We start from the raw sequence: 23,033 nt of genomic DNA on the forward strand, positions 1-23,033 counted from the left end.
CAGAGAATGTGATGACCATGTCTGACTTTTTTTCAGTTGGGACTTTCCCATGTGACCTCACCTCCTCCCTGCTATTCTGCTTCCTGTTGTGTTGGCAAGTCTGTGGTTTCAGTTGAGCTGACGTGGACTGACAAAAATACATCACCTTATGAGCTTTGAAATAGTATTCCAGAATTTATGTAAAGGGTTCATTTATTAGTCTGAAGCTCTACAGTGTTCATCCTTGATAGCCTCTGACATCAGTCCAGGTGTCTGGCCAACATGGTGACGAAAGGCTGACAAATTCAACTCTTCTTGTTAATCGCCACTTCAGCATTTCCAGCTACTCTTTGTTTTTTCCTTTTTCCTGGCATCCCCGTGCCTTGTTCAGTGACATGATGCTGTGTTTGTATGATTCAGCATGAGCTTCTAATAACAAAGACAAGATGGGGCGGAGGCAGGAGGTGTCACTGAATGCATGCAGTCAACTCAGCTTGAACAAACAGCTGATGCTTAAGATAAACCACAGCAAAGCATTTTTGTTTTTTGTTATTTTTAATGGTATGTGTGCTAGTGAGACCACTGACACACTTAACTTGATTTTTGTGGCTAGAAGTTAATATAAACAGGAAGAGCCTTGGGCCTTTTCATATTTTATTCTGTTATAACTATAAACTTCAATGAATTTAATTGGGAATTTATGTGATAGACTAATGCTAAGTAGAAAATAATTGTGAAGTGGAATTCCAAAATGCTTTAACAGAAAGTTGGTGTACTTTTGTTTTTTGAAGAGTTTCACCTCCCATTGAAAAAACTTCTTCAGGTTCTCAGAACTGAAGAAGCCTTTGTGATCAGGTGTCAAAATGTCTTCTACTTAAATCACTGACTGTCCGGTCCTGAATGACTACAATCTACAAGAATGTGGCATGAATTTGTATTTAGCTTTATTAACTCTGATGATGAAATAAAATGCCTTTTGAACTGATCTAATTAGGAAGTAGTCCAACTGTGCCTATTGTAATTCTTGGTCTGAATTCAGTTGTGTTGCTGTGAAGGTCTCAGAGGATTACAAGAAAACATTGGTGAACAAACTTCACAGAGCCTCACAAAGACAGAGAAACACAACTGACAGATCAGGAGTGAAGTTACGGAGAAAAGGTTGTGAATATAGAATATTTCCTGATTTTGGGCACATTACTGAGTACTGTTCAGTTTTTTAACTGAAAATGTAAAAATTATGGAATTTCTTCAAACCCACTAGAACATGACTATTCACTGGAAAGGGAGCACTAGTCAGAGAAGCAGCTAAAAGCTCCATCGAATTTACTGCTCAGGAGGGAGAACATTTTAAGACAACTATTAGTTGTGCACTCCACAAAATTGTCCTTTGTGGAGGAGTGGTGGTAGCGAGTGTTGAAATAAAGTCAGTAAAGGTCTTATTTGGAAGTTGCTTCAAGCTGCGTAGGAAACAAACATGTGGAACAAGCTGTTCTGGTCAGATGAGACAAAATACTGCTTTACACAGGGTTTGCCCCAGTGTATTACAAGCCTGGTGAGCTGCCAGGCTTTACTTGTCCCTCCGCCAGGGTAAGCGTTGCTTGTTTTCATTTTATCTAGCAGGACTTCTTAAAAACCAGTAACTGAATGCGTCTTTGCTGCACTCCGCTGCATACTTCGCACAAATAGATTTATAAATGATGCGTTGAACAGAGCGCAAAGCCGGGGAATGCACCAATCACACCAACTGCCTCTCTGTGCGTTGGCCGCCTCACCCTGTTGCAGACACCACTGTCACGCTCGTCTCATGGTCATGCAGAACACAGTTGTTTTGACACGAAACAATGCCTCAAACTGTGTTATATCAAATTCCTTCTCCACCTCTGCTACACTCTAGTCTGGCAGATTTCAGCACGTGGTTGCAGAGTGGACTTGTAAACATGAACAAATGTTAGAGGGCCAGCCGGTGTTGACAATGAAGAGCACAGTTTGGAAAAACTGGTCTCATAAAGTCAGAGCCACCAAAACAAACAGAGTCTGTGGCGCTTATTACAAACTCAACAGTCACGAATGGAAAATCCTGGTCCCTTCTGGTGCCACATAAATGAAATCTTCCTGATTGCCTCTGGATTCCAGCAGAGATGTGCAGTGCACCGGCTGTAGCTGGTCATGCAGTACAGGGTCTTGAGCAGAATTTGATTCAGGGGCCCCTCTTCCTCTTCATATTTTAATTATGTGGGTTTTTTTATTTATTGTTTGTAAGACTATATCGTTGTGTGTTTTACTTAAAAGTATTAAAAATGTCTTCCAGGAACATATAATTACCCAGTAATATTTTTACATTTCCTGTCAACATAGTGGGCTGCTGGTGGAACACTTTGCATGTTTTCTGGGGGAAACCCTGTTCCCTGCAAAACAAGGTGGTGATGGCATCATCCTCAGATGATTCTTTTCTTCAGCAGGGACAGAGAAGCCGATCAGACTTAATGGGAAGCTGAAGTAGAGTAGAGACTAAGGCAAAGGTCCTTTTTTTAGCAGAACAACCACCTCAAACATAATTAGAACAACAGTAGAATGTTTTACATCAAACCGTCTTCTTGTTACAGTGACCCAAAATTCTGAAATGTATATTTAAGAGACAGTTAAGCCAATTGACAGTTTGACTTATTTTGCAAATGAAAACTGGAAGAGATTGTAGATGTGAAGTTTTTCTTCATCCCCTCATTCGACAGTCTTGCACAACCTTTATTATGCATCTGCCTAAATGCTGATGTAGTGAAAACAGATACAGACTTGACTAAATTGAGTCCTTTCAAGAGTAAGTTTCTTTCTGAATCAGCAGAAATAAAAATAGTTTCCAGGATCCTCTATCTATCATCGTAAGTTAAAACTATAAATAATTCCCTGACCACATGTTGCCTTTCTGTGAGTTGCTGACATCTGTTTTGTTATGTTGATTATTTTGGGTTTAGTTTCCTCATATAGGATCAGTAAATGATGATGGATTAAAAGTCACATGAAGTAATTCAAATGACCTTTTGATTGTAGATACAAAAATCAGGTCATTATTGTCAAAGTTAGGGGTTTGTGGTTCTTTTGCATAATTAGCAGTTAATGTCCTTATATTTTTAGGTAAGCGTAATTACACCATTAGATTGATATACCAATAAGCAGAAAAGCATATCCAGCAGTGTAATTTGAAAATGTAGTTTGTTTAATCTAGAATAATTTATTGTGTATGTGACAGTCGTGTTTGGAATCTGGCCTCAAAGCAAGCCTCATGTCACTGCTGTAATCGGACCAACACGTCATCCATGGTGCTTTTAGCAGCTGAAGACGTTCCTGTGGATCATGAATATTTGATGTTGTATGCTTGACGTAAATGACATTTTGTTGAGATGTTTCCCTCCAATTCCAAATGTTTTTTCTTCCTTTTCCTTTGACTGGCTCTGATTACAGAGTAGATAGAAGGTTCAGGGGAGACACTGAGGCTGGGTGTGTTTGCACTCCCAGCTAAACACATGGGAACAATTACTCTGTGGGGCATTGGATCTTCTTTGTCTCTGTCTGGCTGGCTGCCTTTGTGTTTATGGTGGCATTCCTAAGCTGGTGCTATGTCACTGACTAAGTGTCTGATTCTTAAGCAGATTGATGTTTTTCGAGCCAAACATTTTTTCCTCCATACTTTGTTGACATCTTTCTTTTTTCTGACACTATGTTGGTTTTCCAATGATCTCCATTTATGATGATTAGCCTTAATGTATTTAAATGTTACTAATAACAAGCCAGCTTAAATTAAATACACAGTTAAGTTTAATTAGTTCTACTAATACTATTTTAAAAAAGACATATTTTTTGTATACTTCTTGATAAATAAATAAATGAAAACTGTCTGTTCTGATTACACATATTGTAGAGTTAGGGAAATAACAGCTTCCAGTGGTCTTGATTTGAGATGAGATGACCTTGAGTTTTTTTCAGAGGATGGGGTTTAGTGTGTATTGAAATCATGTTTTTGTTGTAGATAGTTGGTAAAATTGGTCTGTAGGATGGAAATCTCAGTCTGACTAAAGTCCTGCTGTGACTTTATCAGCAACGTCTCATTAGAGACCACATGCTGTAGGATGGATGTTTGTACAGTGGAAACCTGCTCAAAGCTGATTGTTGCATGTCTTTGTTGCACCTAAAAGCAAAAGAGAAAAACTTTTCAGATCTGCAATTTTACTACGTTGTTTCTGTCCTTTATTGTTCTAGCCTTGATTTATCCAAGTACGGAATCATATTGAGATTAAAACTTGTCTTTCAGTAATAACCTGGCCAATCAGTCGGAGAGTTTCATTTAAGTTTTATTTGTGCTTTGGGGCTTCAGAGTGTATAACAGATACATATATTCTGTCTGACAAATATGATTCAAAACTGAGTACAAAAAACTAAACTAAAGTTGACTGAGTTTGACAATATCCTCCGTCATTGAAGGGTGTAGAATATAGTTTACTCAATTGCATTGTTTTTGTAGTTTTTAGGAAACAGTTTCCAAATAAACTTTCATTATGAACGATTATTAGAAAAACTTTCTTTCTCGATGTAAGTAATAATTTGTTTAGCTGAAAACATCTTTCTCCTGTGTTTTGGAAGTATTTTTATGCCTGTGTCTATAAAACCTTTTAAATGATCCAATTTGATGAGACTGTATTGTGATGTCAGAGTTTCTGTTAGAAATCGTATTAGGATTCAACATGCACTTCAGTTGTCTGGGCCAAAATAACTTTGCTTTTGTTTGTTTTTGAAACTTTGGCTTCATCAAGGTTGCATGCAGATAGATTTTTCTTATAGGCTTTAATTGCTGAATTACAGTTTTTTAAGAAACAGAAGAATTAAGCAAAAGAGAAGAGATTTAGAGCCATAAAGAATCACAGCTCATTGGCTTTTTTCTGAGAAATGATGGAAACAGATATATTCCATTATGTCAGTGGTTCCTGGCTGCTAACAGCACTCAGCTACAGCAACATATGAAGCTCAGAGGGGAAAGAAACATACCATCTGTTCAGTACATTCCTAATCATTGTCAGATCTGCCCCTATTGGCTAAATTCCCTGTAGGAAGTGCTGATTTATAAAAAAAAAATCACTTCCTCACCACCTGCAGCTCCCCTGTTTATTCAGCCTATATGTGTACGTGTGAGTGTAAATACTACATTTGCCAATAACTTTCTAATCATTTTGTGGATTTCAGATGGAATTGCTGGATAAATTCCCTGTGGAAGGAGGCCAGAAGGACCCAAAGCGCAGAATCATTCCATTTTTACCAGGTGAGAGTCCAATAAATTTAAATCTACTTTAAATGTTTGCCATTTTATACATAAAATGAAATGCATAAATATGTCTTCTCTGCACAGTTGTGTCCTTCATCCTTCTTTGATAACTCCATGAGAAATGCAAACATAAATTGCACAACAGTGACTCACTGACAACCTTTAAAAAATAACCTTTAAAGAAAGAATACATACAACACACATAAATGTTAGTATAACCCGGAGTAGTTGACAATACGTGGTACTAAAACTGTCTGAAAGGAATCATAACGCCTTAACCTTTTAATAATACAAGAGACTGCTGTGTTTTCTGTGTACATGACTAACTTTTTAAATCCTTCTGAAAGTAATACTTCAAGAGAAGGGAATAAGGCCACATCCATGAGCTCCACCCACATATCCCCCACCACGCAGGCAGGGTTGGGTGGTGGGGGGCACTTTTTATGTCCATGCAGGTCTGGAAGTCATTGAGAGAAGTTGTACTAAGACAGCAGAAATGTAATGTTTGCAAGAGGTAAAAATAGAAGAAAAAAAACAGGTTTTCATTCTATGGTTGTTGTAAAACAGTCTCTCCTGGCTTAAGCTGCCATTTTTTCTCTTGGTTTTGAGATTGAAATTGGAGATTTTCTCTGGAATTCCTGCCTGCTTCCTCCCATTCCTCCTTGTTTTCTCTCCTTTATTTCACTGACTTCTATACATTCTTATTTCTTAATCTCTTTTCTCTTTCTAAAGAAATCCAGAGAGCTTTTGTAGAACTGTTGATGGAAGGTTAAGGAGTAATCTGAATTAAGTACACTAAAAACTGGCAGGACAAAATAGTGGAAAAAACCTAGCTTTATGCTAAGTGGAGATCCTGAAGAATGTCCCCTGTAGTCCTAGATCACATCACTCTTTTCTCTCTATGGGGTTCCAAGCTAGCATTTGTCTGAACTGCTGATATTTCCTCACAGCTTGGAAAGTTATTTCCTACAGATGGAGCGAGGTCAGCATTACTAAGCACTGATGTGGTTTTTCCTCTTGATTAAGTTTGTTAAAGTTCTGAAGATGTTTACACTCTTTTGTTATCTCCACATCAGGAAGGAGCAAGGTTTTTCCTATTACATTTAACAAATGAGCAAACAGAAATTCCCATCAAGATGATTAAAACTTGAATATTTGAATATATTTTTAGATGTGCTCCAGTTTATGATTTTGGGGTTCAGATCTGATCCCAACGGCCATCAGAACATAACTTTATCAAAAAATAATACCTGCTTTTATCTCTTTCTCTTCAGTCTGCAGAGGCAATGTCACAATGTGCATATACTACACTAATTTGAGAGAAGTGACACCAAAGTTTAATATCTTATTGAACAGTTTTTAGTCAATTTTATGAATTGGTACCATTAGTAAAATTAGCATTGCAAGGTATTAGCTTTATTATGTTGATTGTAAATATTCACCCCCTTTTTCAACGTCAGAATATCAATATGTCTTATATGTTCCATGGCTTTTGGAGACTGAAAGATTAAAATAATAAAATACCAGGCATTGTTTTTTATTACATGGCACACCTCTCATGCTGAGTATAGTTCAAAATGCTTTATAGAGAGACAAAGGAACAGAGGATCTATTAAAACACCCAAAAATTCAAACAACAATAATAAATGTTTAATAATCACACAAAAACAAATATTAACAGTTAATAAAATGACAAGGACAGGAATGAGCCAATAAAGCAACGTTCTTCATTGCAGTAAACCTTTCTGTTGTCTGCTAAAGCTTCTTGTTTCTTCTCTGTAGAACTATGGGATTATTATTACTGTGACAATCCAACATAACTTTCACCACTTATGTTCATACAGAACAAATAACTAACACCTGACTTGCACTTTCTTGATTTTAGCCACAAAATATTGTCATGTCATTTTGTGTATGTCATCAGATTTGGTCCATCTGTATGTAGTTAAATATTTTAGAGTTTAATTCCAGAGCCCTAATAGATAATTTCACAGGCAGCACCAGCCAGTTGGTCATTGAAACCTACAAAGATCCCAGTGGAATGTTGCTCTGTTTTCAGAGCCTATTGATGTTCAGTGTTCATATCCTCCAGGATGCAGACAATACATTTGCTGTTTTAGTTTGGACATATTTTCTTCCAGTAAAGATAAAATTTTGAAAAATCCTTTTCATCTACTTCTATCTCTGAAGTTGGAGTAAGAGTAACCTTAGAGGATTATGGGCTGGATCAACTTCTTTGGTCCCAAATATCTCACATTCCATAAACTGTCCTTGATGAAGCAAAACACAAGCAGATCTGAGAAATTAAATTTACCTCCTTGTTTAAGTTTTGTCTATTGCACATCAATATTTTATCTGCCTGGCAGAGAATTCACTCTTTCTTTGGTTCTTTGAATAATTTGTACCAGTAGTCGGAATGTCTTAGTAGTAAATTAACTGACATTCTTGACCTTAGTCCATTGATGTTTAATGGCATAGATGAGATTAGGAACGTAGATCGAGACCTTTGCATTGTGACTCAGCTCGCTCTTCACCACAGCAGATTGGTACATCACTGCAGATGCAGCACCAATCTGCCTATCGTTCTCAAAATGCACACTCTGTGCTACCGGGCTGTTCTGTATTTGTGGTGCATTATTTCAGATCCTCATTCATCATACGCTTCCCTCATGTCTGAACTCTAGTTTATGCATTAGCTTGTTGATCTAATACTGAGGAGCATTTGTGCCGTTGACTTACATGGCAGGAATCATAAATCACTGCTTTACTGAAGCTGTTACTGACACACAGTTTACTTAACTCAGTGTACTGAAGAGTTTTTCTGCATTCCTTGAGTTTGGCCTAGTCCAAAACATAAGACACTCCAGGCCTTTTTGAGCTATTACTTGCATATTCTGCTGTTTTTCTTCTGAGTTTTGTGACCATGCAGTAAGCGTCTATTTTTTGTGATCCAGTTATTCGAGGAATTATAGAATTGAAACAAAATTCTGGAAAATACTTGAACACTTTTGCCATTTTGCAAAGGGTCCCTGCTCTGGCTAATCTTTTTTAACACAAAGGACCCACTTTTGTCACAGTAAAGCATTAAGCTTCAAATCAAGTCCAAATAACGGTTAGATTTAGAGTTGTGCCACTACAAACAGCTTAAACAGATTTTGAGTTATATAAAAATATTATCAACTGAAAAAATACTCTGTAAAGAGACATATTAAGGCAGCAAGTCTACTAATTAAGAGATTAGCCAGACACAGGTAAGTAACAATGAACCTCTCTGTGTTGATCTCACTGTAAGTCTTTTCTCTTCAAACGTCAGTCTTCTGATGGAAACAACAGTTTTTTAATATCTTTGATCACTGCTGGCACACAGATTAGACCATAAAGTCTACCCTGTCTCTCTGCCATGGCTCCAGGGCCGTGGCTGCCGCTCCTCCCTCCCTAACAAGCTCTTTTCATCGTTTGCATCCACATGCTGCCTCGCATACAAAGTGAGCAGTGTTGAGTCAGTGCTGCTCTCATGACCCCACAGAGCTTTGGAAAACCTTCAAGAACGTCCTGTTTTAAGAAGGATGATGGGAGGAATGAAAATGAAAAGAAGAAGCAGAAACATTCATCTGAGAGATGACTTTCAAATCTCCTTCAGCTTTTGAAAGCTTCTATCACTTTTAATTCTTTTTGCAACTTTCATTTTTTTCTGTACTTAAGCATGTAGGTAGGCATTCTGGGTTTTTCTTGATCTTATAAGATAAAAAGCCTTAAACATATTGTGCTTCTATTACTTGGATCTTTAAACATCTACGTACATGGCTTTGTTGGGAGCTCAACTCATTCATCAAAAAATAATCAGCCTTGAGAGAAATAGAGTAATTATGCAAGAATGTTTGTTATAGTCCAATAGCGTCAGTGGCAGAAGGAGACATTTTCCCATACATGGTTTATAATAATAATGACTTTTTGCTTTTTGAACCAAGAACAGGAGACAAAGTCATTTCATGATTATAAACTTTGCTCATTTCATCCAAAACTACATCCTACTTTTCTATATGAGCAGTTAGCAAAGGTATTTGCACAAACTTATCTTTTATTTCCATAATAAAATATTTAAACAGTCATTTAAAGCCTACTCCCTATTTGCATGACATTCTAGAAAATGTGTATTACAGTGGACCCTCAGGTTGAGGACCAAAACTGCCTTATAACTTCTTATTTTAGTTCAAACACCAAATATACTTTAGTATAGTGGAAACCATCTTAGGACTACTGTAGAAACTAACATAAATGGGATTTCTTATGTCTGCTTTCAGCCAATCAGCAGCAGGGATTGGCTCTTCCATCGGCTGCTTTCTGATAGCCAAGCAGTAGTATGTGAAAGACCATAGCACTTACGCATTTCAGCTTTCCAACCTGCATTTCTTTCAAATACTTTTTCTTAGATACAAAAAAGAAATCTGTGAATAAGCAAATTTTCTATGAATAATTTGGAGTTATAGTCCATAGAAAAATCTCCACAATTGGCACATATGTTCAGTTACTTGCACTCAAAGCCTCCCAACATCCTGAACAAGATCAACAGGGTAGAGAAAATGTTCTGAAAGTTTATGCATGAAATGTTTTTACTACAGTAATAACTTACCTGTCAGTTTGGAAATAAAAAACACTACGCTCCTGCTTTGCAAAATGGAAAACCACATGCATATAGTAATTACTCAACCAAGACAGCATAGAGATGGCAAGAAGCACAGAGCAGAGCTCACACAGTGATGTCATTTCCTGTGGTCTTGGGCTGTTTTTGTCAAGAGAAATAAACAGGCAGGTGTTTGAGCAGTTCATAGTTGGTTGGTGGAAACAACAAAGTGTTAAAGGTGATGTCTCAGTATAACTTCCTCTGGGATTTGCTTTTGTTCAAGTTTTCACCAACGTTTAGCCCGGAGAAAAAGTATTTCCTATTCTTGTGGTGTGTAATTATTAGAACCATTTCCATTCTTACTTTCACCCTTGTAGAACAATATTGACTTAATCTTCTTTTCTTCTCCTCTTAAAACTTTTACTTGTTATAGTTGTAGTGACCTGGTGTATCACTGTTGTTCATGTGTGGCATAAGATTTAAAACAATGGAAGAAAAACATGACCTTTCTTGCAGACATAAATTCTCCTGAAATAATTTCTTCATGTCTCTCAAAGGCCAGCTTTCCTCGCTTTCCTCCTTACTCATCTCATTGTGATGTCAGACCTATTGATGCAGTGTCTGGATTGCTTCTGCATGCTAATTCACCTGCCATGATTTGCAGAAGCCTCTGTGCACTTTGCTTTGTTTCTGCTTAGTCATCCTTTATTGGCTTTTCAGAAGAACATCAACTCTTTTACTTTTATTATTATCTATTTACTTTTGAGGTCTCACGTTCCTAATCTCAAAGCAAGTGTTGAATAAATATACACATTTTACATTCAGCTTAAAGATATTAAGATTTCTTTATCTGTTTTCTCTTTCTTTAGGAAAGATCTTGTTTAGGAGAAGCCATATCAGAGATGTGGCCATGAAGCGACTACGGCCCATCAACGAGTACTGCAGGGTGAGTTTGATGATCAATATCTTTGGATTTCTTATTTTGCAGAAAACATTTTCTTGAATTAAAATTACAACAAAAGATTGCCAGGAACAATGGGAGAAATAAATGTTCATCGATGTTCATCTATGGATAATAGAAAACTGTTTTCTTTTTTCTCCTGTGAACTAGAGATAACAATATATTGAATCACAATCATTATTGCATTATCAATGTTTGCAATAGTGCAATCTTAAAGAACTTCTTACATACAATACTTAATATTGCAATTCATGCATAACTTTGAATGTCAGTGATACAGATATAGCTGACCTGCATAAAAAGAGTTGCAGGAAAATTGTAATGACAGAATGAGTCAGAAAATGGGATACAATTATGGCAGAGATCATCCTTACAATATTCAACAAATCATTGTAAACATGTACTGCAGTTTTTCCAGCTGTTCTTTTTTGCCAAAAGAGAATTTTCTTTGTAAAATTAAAATGTAGCTGCAGTAACAAGGACATAAGGAAATGTGGTTATTGTTTTTTACCCTTAGGGCGTTTTTTTTATTAGCAGACATCTTCTCAGAATTTCTCAGGGTTCAAGCTTGAGCCTTGCTTTTTCAGCTGTAGTGAACATGTAGCTTGCGGTGGCTACTATAAGCAAAATTGAGGTAGAGACAAAAAACCTCCTGTTGCTGAGTTTGCTGTAGTCAGCAAATGCACAACACACTGACTGAAACCTTTTCTTTTGGATTCTGTCTGCTTGTTGTAATGCTACGAATCTCCTGAAAGGAGAAATAACCTTTAAACTTGTTTTTGTTTACTATTTATTGTATGTCTACCTTAAAACAAAATTAAAAACTATCTCCTGCGTTTTCTATTACACATACCTTGATGTTTTCACTCTACAAATTAGTCTCTAATATGCATCTGTTAAACAACTTTACCCAACTTTAGTAAAAGCAGCAAATCGTAGGACCCCTGAGGTGAAGCGACTTTTATGTTTGATAAACAATGAGGGCTGGAGGCGCTCCTTAATCAAGCCCTGTTAAAGGAATGCACAGTGGGTGTAGACTACATCTTTAACCACTTATGACAAGAATAAGAGTTTGGGGGAGGAATTCATAAAGTTGTTGGTTCTTGTCTTTGGGTGGGGATGTTTTGTAGAAACAACTGAGCCAATTTTACATTACTTTTTTCTGTGTAAGGCATTAGATTTCACCTGTGGGAGAATTGTTACATTTTTATTAACAACAGCCTATATAACAAGCTTTTGAGGTTATCTCTAACAGTGGGACAAGGTGAAAATCAGGGTTTTCCTGAAACAGCGAAGTCAGCCCTGGCTTTACAGCTGATGCTTCATTCTGACTCATGTGGAATTTCCCGAACTGGGCAGCTTTATGTTTTTATTCAGGTCATGAAGCGGTTATGGATGAAAGCATGAGGGGGAAAAAAAATGATGGAGTCAGGGACTGGTCTGCCTAAAATCATTTGTCAGAATAAACAATAACGTGCATAACCTGCAGTTTTCAACATGTTTGCAAAAGAAATCCCTGGCTCAACATTTTAGCTCCTGTTATTCTGAAATCATGTAGAGTGTCTTCCAAAAGTATTTATACCTCACAAATGTTTTCTCTTTTTTTGCATTAAGATTACTAGAGTGTATTCTATGCAGTAGCCCAGCACAAAACGGTGCATGATTGGCAGAGTTGGCAGAGAGTCTAAAATCTGCCTGACTGGAACGTAGCAGAGGTAGAGAAGGAATTTGATAAGGCCATGATGCCTCAAATTGTGAAGAGTGCGGTAGGTTCTCGACTAGCTGAACCACCGGCTCACTGACGCACCGGGGAACAGATACATGAACGTTATCACGCGCCAAGTGCTGGGCGAGCGTGTGTGAGGTGTAAACACACACTCTCTCGACCAACTTGAACTTTCTCCTCAAAACAACTTCATCCAGTTTGGTGGCGCACAAAGGTGCCGACGGTGTGACTGGGGCAGGCTTCAGGCTTCACACCCTTTTCAATACATCAGCTATAAACCCGTCTTTCAGTAACGGCCGCACTCTACCGGTGAAGTGCACAGTGCAGCGCAGCAAAAACACATGTAGTCCGGGATTATTGTTGTACAAAGAAACTTATTTAAATGATGACGCCACATCAAAGTTTTACGTTTTAGTGATATGTTAGGAGTAGTAGAGGCCAAAATGTTAATATTTCCTCATTTGACCAGATGAATTTCTTCCACATGTTCCACATGACTTTCAGAAAACTTCTGCAACCCTTCTTTCAACAGTGTTTATTGGTCTCTCCTCTACATGAGCCAGACTTGTGGAGTGCATGACTAATAGTTGTCTGGTCAAAACATTTCCCAACCTGAACTATAAATCTGCAGCTGCTCTAGTTACCATGGGCCTGTTGGTAACTAGGCCCTGCCTCTCCAAGTAATTCTATCACTAATTTTTATCCACTTTGTGTTGGTTTATTAATAAATAATTTTGTAACATGTTTAACATTCTTAAAAGATATAAATACTTTTGCAAAATGTTTACATTATCACTTTACCTTATATAACAGATTGTAAAAATAAATTCTTTATCTGTCCACCTTTCAAAAAGTTACTGTTCAGCCATACTGCCACATTGCACTGCCCCTCATGAGAAGTAGTTCTTTCAATTTAATTATATTTTTCTTGGAGAATACGCACATGCTCACCATCACGTACACATGCAAAGACACAAGTACTAACAATTACCTTAATGGGCCCCCCTGCAAAGAACATCCATAAAGTCCATTTAATGTAATTTACTCTGAGCCGCTCTCCTGTCTCCTCCCTGGGGAGAATCATAATGAGTGGACAGGCCACAGACTGACTCCAGGAGATAAATAAACCCAAAGAGAGGACAACTGGTTCACCATGAACTCTGACCTGAGGCACTGCGCAGCACCATGGCCTGCAGGATGTAATGTTACCACGCTCCCCTGGTGAAAACCTCTTACAAATTTAAAATGAGATACTTGGCTTTTGTAATCTACAAATAAAGCCATTGTTCAGGGTCATGTGATATGCACTGTGTATAAAAGCGCATGTATGTGCTCATAAGCATGCTTCTATTTTGTACAGAAGAAAAAAGTGCCTTGTCAGTTGCAAGAATTGCAGTCTGTGTTTGAGTCCAAGCCAAACGGCTGCTTTTAACTACGACGAGCCAAATGCAGCAGATGCGACAAGGACACTCGGGTTGGGCCTTCGGCTTTCATTCCACATCAGCCCTGACTTTACGTCAGTGGATGACAGCCGTTGTTAGAGGTTGACATCTTTCCTCTGAAGGACAAAACTGAAACACTTAGGAGTATTAAAATCAGAGGTGGAGAGCAGCAGGGGAAGCTTGATGGATAGCACTGAACTCAGGCTTGCCTGCAAATGGAGGAGTTGCCTGGCTTTATCTGAAATCAGAGACAGTCCTCATGCAGTAAGCTGTTGGCAGCAGAACTGTTTCCTCTCTTCGTCCTCATGCTGTTGAGGTGATTATCTGCTTCACTGCTGCCCATCAGATGGTGAAAAAGCGAAAGGTTAGATGATTAAACAGCATTTTGATAGCGAAAAAATAAAAAAAAGATTTCAGTGACAGCATGATAGGCTGTGAGAGATGGCAAGAAGGAGACACAGCAGTAAATAGAAAGTGGATGGTGTTTGTTTTCCATCTAAAGTTGATTGTCAGAACTAATCGGTCTGCTGTTAGAAATCCTCCACAGATTTGTTGGATGTGGGGGGACAGATCAATAGACTTAGAACCAAAGAGAAGGATAAGTGAAATACAAAACACAAAATGCTGCCTGATTGCTTATTTTAATAAGGCAGACTCTTGTGGAATGAACGTACAACACACTGAACCGTAAAATTAACAGCAATGGTTTGACAAAAATTTTAAAGCAGATGCTAAACAGATCATACTATGGCAACTGCAAAATATTACAATATAAAGAGCTATCAGTCTAGTTCTGTCAACATGTTTGAAAGTGTTCATATTTTAACAGCAATTCAATTCAGTTCAGTTTATTTACATAGTGCCAATTCACAACATATGTCATCTCCAGGTACTTTACCAAAAAAAACCAAAAAAACAAAATGAGTAGATCAGCAGCAGAAACTCTCCTTAATTTAGCATAAATCCAAAAGCAAACAGGACCTACCCCATCATAAAATAACTCATCTCCAAAATGTTATAGCTTTAAATGGGAATGCTGTTTTCTATATCTTCAATCCATCTTCTTGTTCACTTTTAGTGATTATATATAAAGAAACGTCATCCACAAAGAGTAAAACTATATGTTTCATGTCTTTCTAATTTTCCTTCCTGTAGGCTTTGATCCAGCTGCCAGTCTACATCTCTCAATGTGAGGAAGTCCGAGTATTTTTTGAGACCAGACCTGAAGACCTCAACCCACCCAAAGAGTAAGCAGCTCAGACATGAACTCATGAACGATGGAAAATGATTGTTTCTGTGGCTCAGGCCATATCCTGTGTGCATTTGCAACCCATTTTGTTGGTAATGAGCATTCATTGCACCCTCTAATGAATGTGTTTCATAATGTCACTCTTCTTCCTGTTGGGTTTTTTTCCCAGTAGAAACTCATTTAGTCAAGTGCTGAGTTAGCACTTTAGCATGTAGCTGCAGTTCCAACATAATCCAGCTGAGACTGCAGGCTGCTTCCTAACACGCTTTTTGTCTGTCTACATCTAACTGAACATGTTTTAGTCATATTCAGCACTGACAGCAGCTATGTGCATTAAATGACTTTAATGGACTCAAAATACCAGAACCCAACACTCATCTGGGTTTCAGTATATTAAGGATTACCAGCTCCTGTAGAGCAGTGGAGGCCAAGTTCTCATTTTGACCACTGATATGTGTTTGTTCTCAACAGTTGTTAGCTAGGTTGTTAGTTTTGACCTACATCATCATCACACATTGATGTGAATTGTTGAAGTTTCCTCAGCAAGCAGGGAACAGACAAATACTCTTGTGACTATGATATACATCAATATACATAGATGATGGACTAGCAGTAAAACCATGAACAGAGTGGAAGGGAATGAACTGAATTGCTTTGTTGTTTTGGTTGTAGAATATAGGCAGATTCTCTCTGCCTAACATTTGGATTACTCTACTTTAAACTAGCTTAGAGTTTAAAGTAGATTAGCTTAGAGTGGTCTCTTTAACAGCAGGATCGTAATATCATTCTGTTACATAGCGGGGTACAAATGGGTCTAACGGGCACATAATTTTATTATACAGAAACTATCTGCATGACATCAACTGTGCAGTATGCTATAAAGGTCCAACAGCAGAATACACACAACTTGGGTGTTTATTTCATTACAAACTTTGACTTAAAGCATGCCGCTTGGTCTTTTGAAGTCCTAATTTTATTTGGGAAAGGCTCTCTCCATAATATAAACAATAAACCTTTTAAAGTTTTTGTTTTCAGAAGTGACATGAATGATGGATCACCAGAACACTTGATTTGTGTTCTGGTCTATGGGCATCTGCTGTTTTTCTCCATGTTATCCTCTTAAAACTTATGAAAATATATTGTTTAATGTAAACAAACAGAAAGCTGCACAGTTTTTATTTCATGTTTTGGATCTGCTGTGAAGTGACACTGAGTGAACAGCTGGGGGTTGTTGACCAAGGACAATCAATACAAGCTGCTGTGGGGAATGAATGTTAAATGAGCCTGCTGTGTTGCCGTCTATAATGTGGAAATCATTTTGAGGTTTGCTTTCTTCTTTCTCTTTTATGGAAGGAATAACTTCACTTCAAATATACTGAGCAGAAGGCAAATAAATGTAATGGAAGTGACATTTTTAGGACCACTTGAAGAGGGAATACGTTCTTGCCAGTTTTCTGATTTAAATCACACATACGTTCTGAATGTGAAGGAATCAAAAACCTGCTATCAGGTTGTTGATTGGTGTGTTTCAGACACCTCAGACGTCTCTTTCTTTTTTCTCCCATTCTCTCTGAGGGGTTTGCCAAAAACGTTCCGCCTCACTCTTCATACAAAACCTCCAGCTATTTCTATGGAGGCGAGAAAGAAAACATGGGGAGTGTACTTGAGGAAGACGAATATAGAAAGGTCCTTGGTTTGTCTTAATTGAAATTGGATTATAGCCCTGTGTTAGTGCAGCCTATTGTCTGGCTTTCTGACAACAAGACTGGTATGCAGACACGGTAGCCAGCCGAAGATTTATCACGGTCTATAAATCCACTCTAGTAAGACATGACATGCAAGACTTTTTCCTTAAGTGCAGGAGGGAGGAGAGGGACAGGAGAAGTTGGCTGGAAAGAGGAAGTAGATGCTATAATGCCAGAAGAGATCACTGAGAAAAGGAGAAATCTAAAGAGGAAAGGAAGTGTTGTAACACAAGTGAGACTACGGCAGAAAAAGTTAAAACTATGGAGGACTAAAGGCAGAGAAGGACTTATTGATTTATTAGAAATGGTTTAGAGTGATTGTAAAAATGTTGAAGCTTATTTACAGATTTTTTCCAATAAATTAGGATTAAATTTAAAAAGTAAGTAATTAAATTCAGAAAATGCAACTCTTATAAAAACACATTACTCATATTAAATTATTTAAAGGATATATTTACATCCTCCACAAAAAGGATTCATAGGTTATATTATAATATAGCTGTATATTCCCAGGTAGTTGTAACCAAGACAATTAAAGTAAAACTGAGTGGAAGAAAGAAGTGTGGGAGGAAAAGGTACATGAGCATTAGGTTAGTTATACTGTGCAGACCGTAGACAAACATTTCAGTAGACAAACATTTCTGTATTGTTCCTGGTCGTATGTAACATACATTTGGTTAAGAAACAAAATGTGGTATTTTTGATTTTTTGCAACTCATACTCATCTAAATTAATAAATACATAAAATGCAGAATAAATCTATCATAAATGATGATTTTGTCTTACTCTGCAAGGAGTTTGTGTTAAGATAGCAGCTGTTTCCTGTGAGCAGCCTGAGCCTCAGTGGTGGAACTGAACTGGTCCTTAACCCTGACTCAGTCCTGGATCAGCTCTGTGGAAGCATTTCCTGACTGCCAAGTTCATATATGAGAATAGTCTCACTTTAGTTAAAAAAAGAGAAAATGCTGGACACATTTCCTATAATAATTATAACCTGTTTCCTGTGTTTTTTTCTTCTTTTGGCTGCCTTTTTGTTTCTTTTTATAGTACTTCAATTGGAAGTCTTAGATTGAATCAAATTGTATTATCTGATCCCAGATAATACAATTAGCAGTTTTACTGATCAAACAATGTTTTGTGTGTGTGTGTGTGTGAGAGAGAGAAACTGACTGACTGACTATTTATTAATGCAAGGAAATGTGTAAGGAGTGATCCCTGGGAATAACCATAATGGGAGATGATGGAGTGAGAGAGGCAGACATGAAGAATGAGAAGTGGAAAGTTGAAATGATGGAAGGCAATAAAGCACAGGAGAAATATTTAGATAAGAAAGATGGAGAGGTAGACAAAGAGAGAAATGTAAAACCTAAGCCAGAAGTGATTTTTCTTTTTGTCTGGTTCCTGAATCAACTCCTGAGTGCTGCTGCGGAGTGACGCCCTATTTATCTGGCTAATGTCTAAAGCAGACACAGCAGATGCTGTATTGAATTTAACATCGAGCCAAATATTAGAGCTCGTCTTTCAAGAGTATCTTTAAACATGTTGGTCTGACTTGTAGATGGAAACATCCTCTAATGTTTGCTGCATCAAGTTGAGATAAATCTAGTAACTATTTTATGTATAGTACATATTCTTGTAACTGATTTGTCTGTCTAGTTGTTAAATATCTGTGTGTTGACTTCATCAAAAATAGAATTGTTAGGATTCAGTTTACTCTACAATAGCTTTAATATAAAACGATTTAAAGCAATGGTATTACACATTATATGAATTTGATATTAAATATTTTTTGTAAAGTTATTTCATTTTCTTTTTTAAGTAATACATTGTCTCTGTTTAACAGGGAGCCCATTGGAAAGAAGAAGTCAGGTAAGACCCCTTTATGTTATTTGCTTACATGTCTGACATGTTTTAAGTGTATGGAATAAAAATCAACCTACATTATTGAATAATAAACAATTTACTTTTATTGCAGATAAAAGTAAAGGTAATTGTAAAATAGTATTTGGATATAAATAGTTTATGGAAATGAATGGTAAACAGAATGGACTTTAGCGCCATCTAGTGACAGTTTCATTCATATAATAGGTTTAGGAATATTTGTCTTCTTTGGAACAACTTTTCCATCAAGAAATTTTCTATCTAAACTTTTTTTTGCAGTTGAAAGCACTTGTATCAAAGAAACCATCTTGAATGCTGTTTTCTCTACCTTTTCACATTTTCTATATCCCCTCAGTGACTTACTGTTCTTAAGTTGCATCCATGTTATTTTTTTTCAGTTTTCTTCTCCATTCATTTTCCTTTTCATCAGGGTTTGTGGAGAGAGCGTCTACTTTCCTAAAGCGAGGTAGTAAACACACTGCCATGCTTTGCCGTGCTGTGTGTGTAACCCGGTGGGTTGCTAGTGGTGTGTTCCCCCTCTCCTTGCCAGGCCTGGGCAGGTGGGATGTGGCTCTGCTGAGGGCTTGGGGTTCATTGTGTGTCTAAAAAAATAAATCATGTATTTGGTGATTTAAAGAACCATTGTCTTCCTGTTTTGTGTTACAGACTGTAAAAAAATCACTATTGTTTGACAGTTTTGAATGTTGGTGATGGGTTATGATGTATTATGAATGTGCCAGACGAATATTTTAGTTTTGCTATGCTTCAATTGGTAAATATGCAGATGGCAGTTTAGGTAACTACAGGAAGGTAGTTACCTACCTTTCTCACAGTAATTTACACAAAAATTTAACAAAATGAGCTGAATTCCTTTATTTAAGCATGTTGTGCTTTGCTACTCTTTGCTCAGACAGAAAAAAATTCCACCTGACTTTTTGTGGTTTCGTATTACAATGATTTTAAACAGTTAGAAATGGTGTAATGGACATTATTTTAGTAGTTTTGAAATTGTCCGTTTTTGAAATAGTAGGCTTTTTATTTAGCTAATCTTCATAAACAACTATTGCTGTAAACATTTATACACCAAAATTTATTTGGAAAGTTAAAAAAAATATTAAAAACTGTAAGCTATTACTTTTGTACTTTTTATTCAAACATTATTATTAAATATGTTTGCAATATTAAGCTAGGTTAGCAGCTGTCGGTTCTGCTGTAAATAAATATTTGGTTTCTATTTTAATTACTTAATGAGAAAATGACATTTATTAGAATTACATTTACAGTCAACTAAGTTGTCACTTGTTCCCAGTTTACAATGCTTGTTTGTGGAAGTTGATTTTTTCTGATGCTGATTTGTTGCTAACATTGGTGGTGGGTCCTGTGTGTGTTTGGTTGTCTTCACTGACATCATATCCACGTAAATGATTAAAATAACTGTCTCCAATCACACCGTCCTCCTTCTGCTCCACTGTTGGCTCAGTATTTTGTTCACTGTATCTTTCTAATCACATACTTTGTCCATCTCATGCTAAAGAGATATCCATACAATAGATAAGCCTTCGCTCATTTTACCTGAAGGATTTTGCACTAGTAAGAGACCTGGTCACCTGACAGTTATATTTGGCTTTTTATGATTTTTGGCAATTTTTTTGTGAAGCATTTATAATCTGACATTTTGAAAAGGGCATATAGCAACTGGTCAATGACAGAAAAAACCTTTAAATGTCAAAACCCCCAAAGCACAAAGATGCAATCTTATCTTGACAAGTTAAAGGGCTTTTCTTTAATAGCATATTAGCTGACTTTAATACAGATTGGGGAAGAAGAGGAGATTTTGAGCGAAGGCTTTTTTATAGTTTTTATAGTTTCATGTATATCCTGTTTTAAAAGGAGCAAAGAGAAGAAATCAAATGAATCTGTTACTCTCTGCTCTTTCAATAGGAGACCCCACCTCTGCAGACGCACTCTTCCTCGAACAGTATGTGGCAGTAACAGACTACGAGAAACAAGAGAGCACCGAAATCAGTCTGCATGTTGGTCAGACAGTGGAAGTCATTGAGAAAAATGAATCTGGTAAGTGCTATTCTCTATTGTTTTATTTAGCATCGTTGTCTGCTGATTGCTCATAGGTTGCTAGGTTGTTGCTCATTAGTAACAAGTGGAAAAGAAAGTGCTAAATGTAAACATTTTGAATTGGGAGTCCTAGTCTTAGGAAATGCATTTGCATGTTAATGTGTTTGTTTTCTGCTGATTTAGGCTGGTGGTTTGTGAGCTCAGAAGATGCTCAGGGCTGGGTTCCCGCCACCTGCCTGGAGGCTCAGGATGACCCTGATGACTTCACAATTCCAGGAGAAGAAGGTGCATAAAAGTTCATGTCTGAACGCTGATTTTATGTTCTACTCTCAGCCCTAAATGCTAAACAGCATCATTTCCAAATGGAGCCACATGCTGAATTTTTTTTTTTGGACTATTACGAGCATGTTTTACTTATCAGGAGCTGCTGTCACCCATTGATGACCAAAAAGCAATTGTTCAGTTTAAAAAGTGAATTTAAGGTCTGGTGGAAATTGTCATTTTTAAAAGGTTTGAAGAAAAAAATTAGCAGGGGCATACAATCTAATATTGCCACTTTTACGGGTGGATAAAAATCCAGATTTGTAAGCATACAATGAAGAGTTTTGTCAGTAGATGAATAAAATCTCTAGATCAGTCTTTCTCAAACTGTTTTCCCAGACCACTTGCAGACCACTATGTGCATGTAAGCAGCCATTTATTTGCCATGATGTGAGCTCAAAGTGCGACACTACAGTTAGCTTATCAAAGGATTGTCACTCAAAAATAAAGTCTGAAGATACCAGTGGAAAGTTTCTCAGGGTGAGTTGCAGAACTTTTGTTTTTGAACACTTACAATGCATAGCAAGCTGCAGGCATGCACATCTAGGCCTATGGCCTATGATACGATGGTGACGAGACCGTGAACATAACTGCACCCCACGGTGACTAACTGCATCTAAAACACCTAAAATAAAATGATTTATGTTGGGCTATCTACTGGCTGGAAGAAAATGTTTGTTTTTGACAATGCAACACAAGTCTATTTTTCTTTCGTCATGGTTCTAAATTACAAATAACCCTAAAAGGTTATTGGTGAACAGAACATTGGTAGTAAAGAACCTTTCTGGTTAAAAACTGATGGTCCATACTTTCAGAATCTGTAAATAACTCAAAATGACTTATTTGTGGTTTTATTGTAGCCAGTCATGTTTACAAAATGGTGCCACCCTTCACATTAGGAAGAACAAATACAAAGAGTTAAGAAACTAATATTTTCATTTTAGATTGTATATATTAAGATGTTGTGTTATTGCGGGGGCAATTAAAATTAAGTGCTCCATGAGTGTTTGTTAAATGGGATAAGTGGTCCTCAGCCTGAAAAAGTTTGAGAAACACTGCTCTAGATTTTTCAGAACTGATGATACTTATAGTTAAAATGTAAACATCATCCAGATCACAAACCATTTGTAATGCTTACTTCCTATTTTGCCCCACTTACCGTGCTGGGATGTCAGTGCCTCGGAGGTTCTGGTCACTGCCAAGGCACGTGGGTCGGCGCAGAACTTTAGGGGATCTATTCAGCACAGGCTTTGGGCAAGGTGGAGCGCACGCCTTTCTTTCAACCCTTCCTCCTCCCCCTTTTAACTGAATGTTTGTGTGTGTGTGTGTGTGTGTGTGTGTTTGTTCTGCCTGCTCAACCATGAATGTTCTTGTGGATGCATGTGTGTTGCATGAGTGATCCTGGCATGCAAATTAAATTAATGCATGTTGGTTTGTTCATTTCTGTATGTTTTAAAAACTGACATACGGTTCATAACTGGAATCCTTATTTTAAAAATGTACTTATATTAATCAATAGTATGAACTACTGATAACTTGAATTTTAGGAGATTAGCAATTACTTTATAATTAAAGTAAAATTGATTGCTGTTCCTCAGTTTGTCCTGTAGTGTAGTTAGTCTTTGTGGAATATCTGTGTCTGTTTTGCGTGTTGTGTATTTGTAAGTTTTTCTTTTTTGTCCTTTTCGAGATGCTCCTCATGCCTTGCCTCATTACATTGATTGGAG

The 23,033-nt window shown here is 37.2% G+C and overlaps 1 protein-coding gene across 4 annotated transcripts in view; it reads left to right on the forward strand.

Moving 5' to 3' along the window:
- sh3pxd2b (SH3 and PX domains 2B) overlaps positions 1-23,033 on the forward strand; it is a 35,155-nt gene that overhangs the window by 6,636 nt on the left and 5,486 nt on the right. The window contains exons 3-10 of one of the 4 annotated variants that reach the window (XM_044140917.1): positions 5,209-5,284; positions 10,778-10,854; positions 15,193-15,284; positions 18,875-18,900; positions 19,343-19,378; positions 20,854-20,985; positions 21,169-21,270; positions 22,482-22,565. In XM_044140917.1, the coding sequence (XP_043996852.1) occupies positions 5,209-5,284; positions 10,778-10,854; positions 15,193-15,284; positions 18,875-18,900; positions 19,343-19,378; positions 20,854-20,985; positions 21,169-21,270; positions 22,482-22,565 (625 nt within the window). The remainder of the gene's footprint in view (positions 1-5,208; positions 5,285-10,777; positions 10,855-15,192; positions 15,285-18,874; positions 18,901-19,342; positions 19,379-20,853; positions 20,986-21,168; positions 21,271-22,481; positions 22,566-23,033) is intronic. The other 3 variants (XM_044140919.1, XM_044140918.1, XM_044140920.1) reach the window with 3 other exon arrangements.

Source organism: Gambusia affinis, linkage group LG15 (genome assembly GCF_019740435.1).
Source record: "Gambusia affinis linkage group LG15, SWU_Gaff_1.0, whole genome shotgun sequence".
Taxonomy (NCBI): Eukaryota; Metazoa; Chordata; class Actinopteri; order Cyprinodontiformes; family Poeciliidae; genus Gambusia; species Gambusia affinis.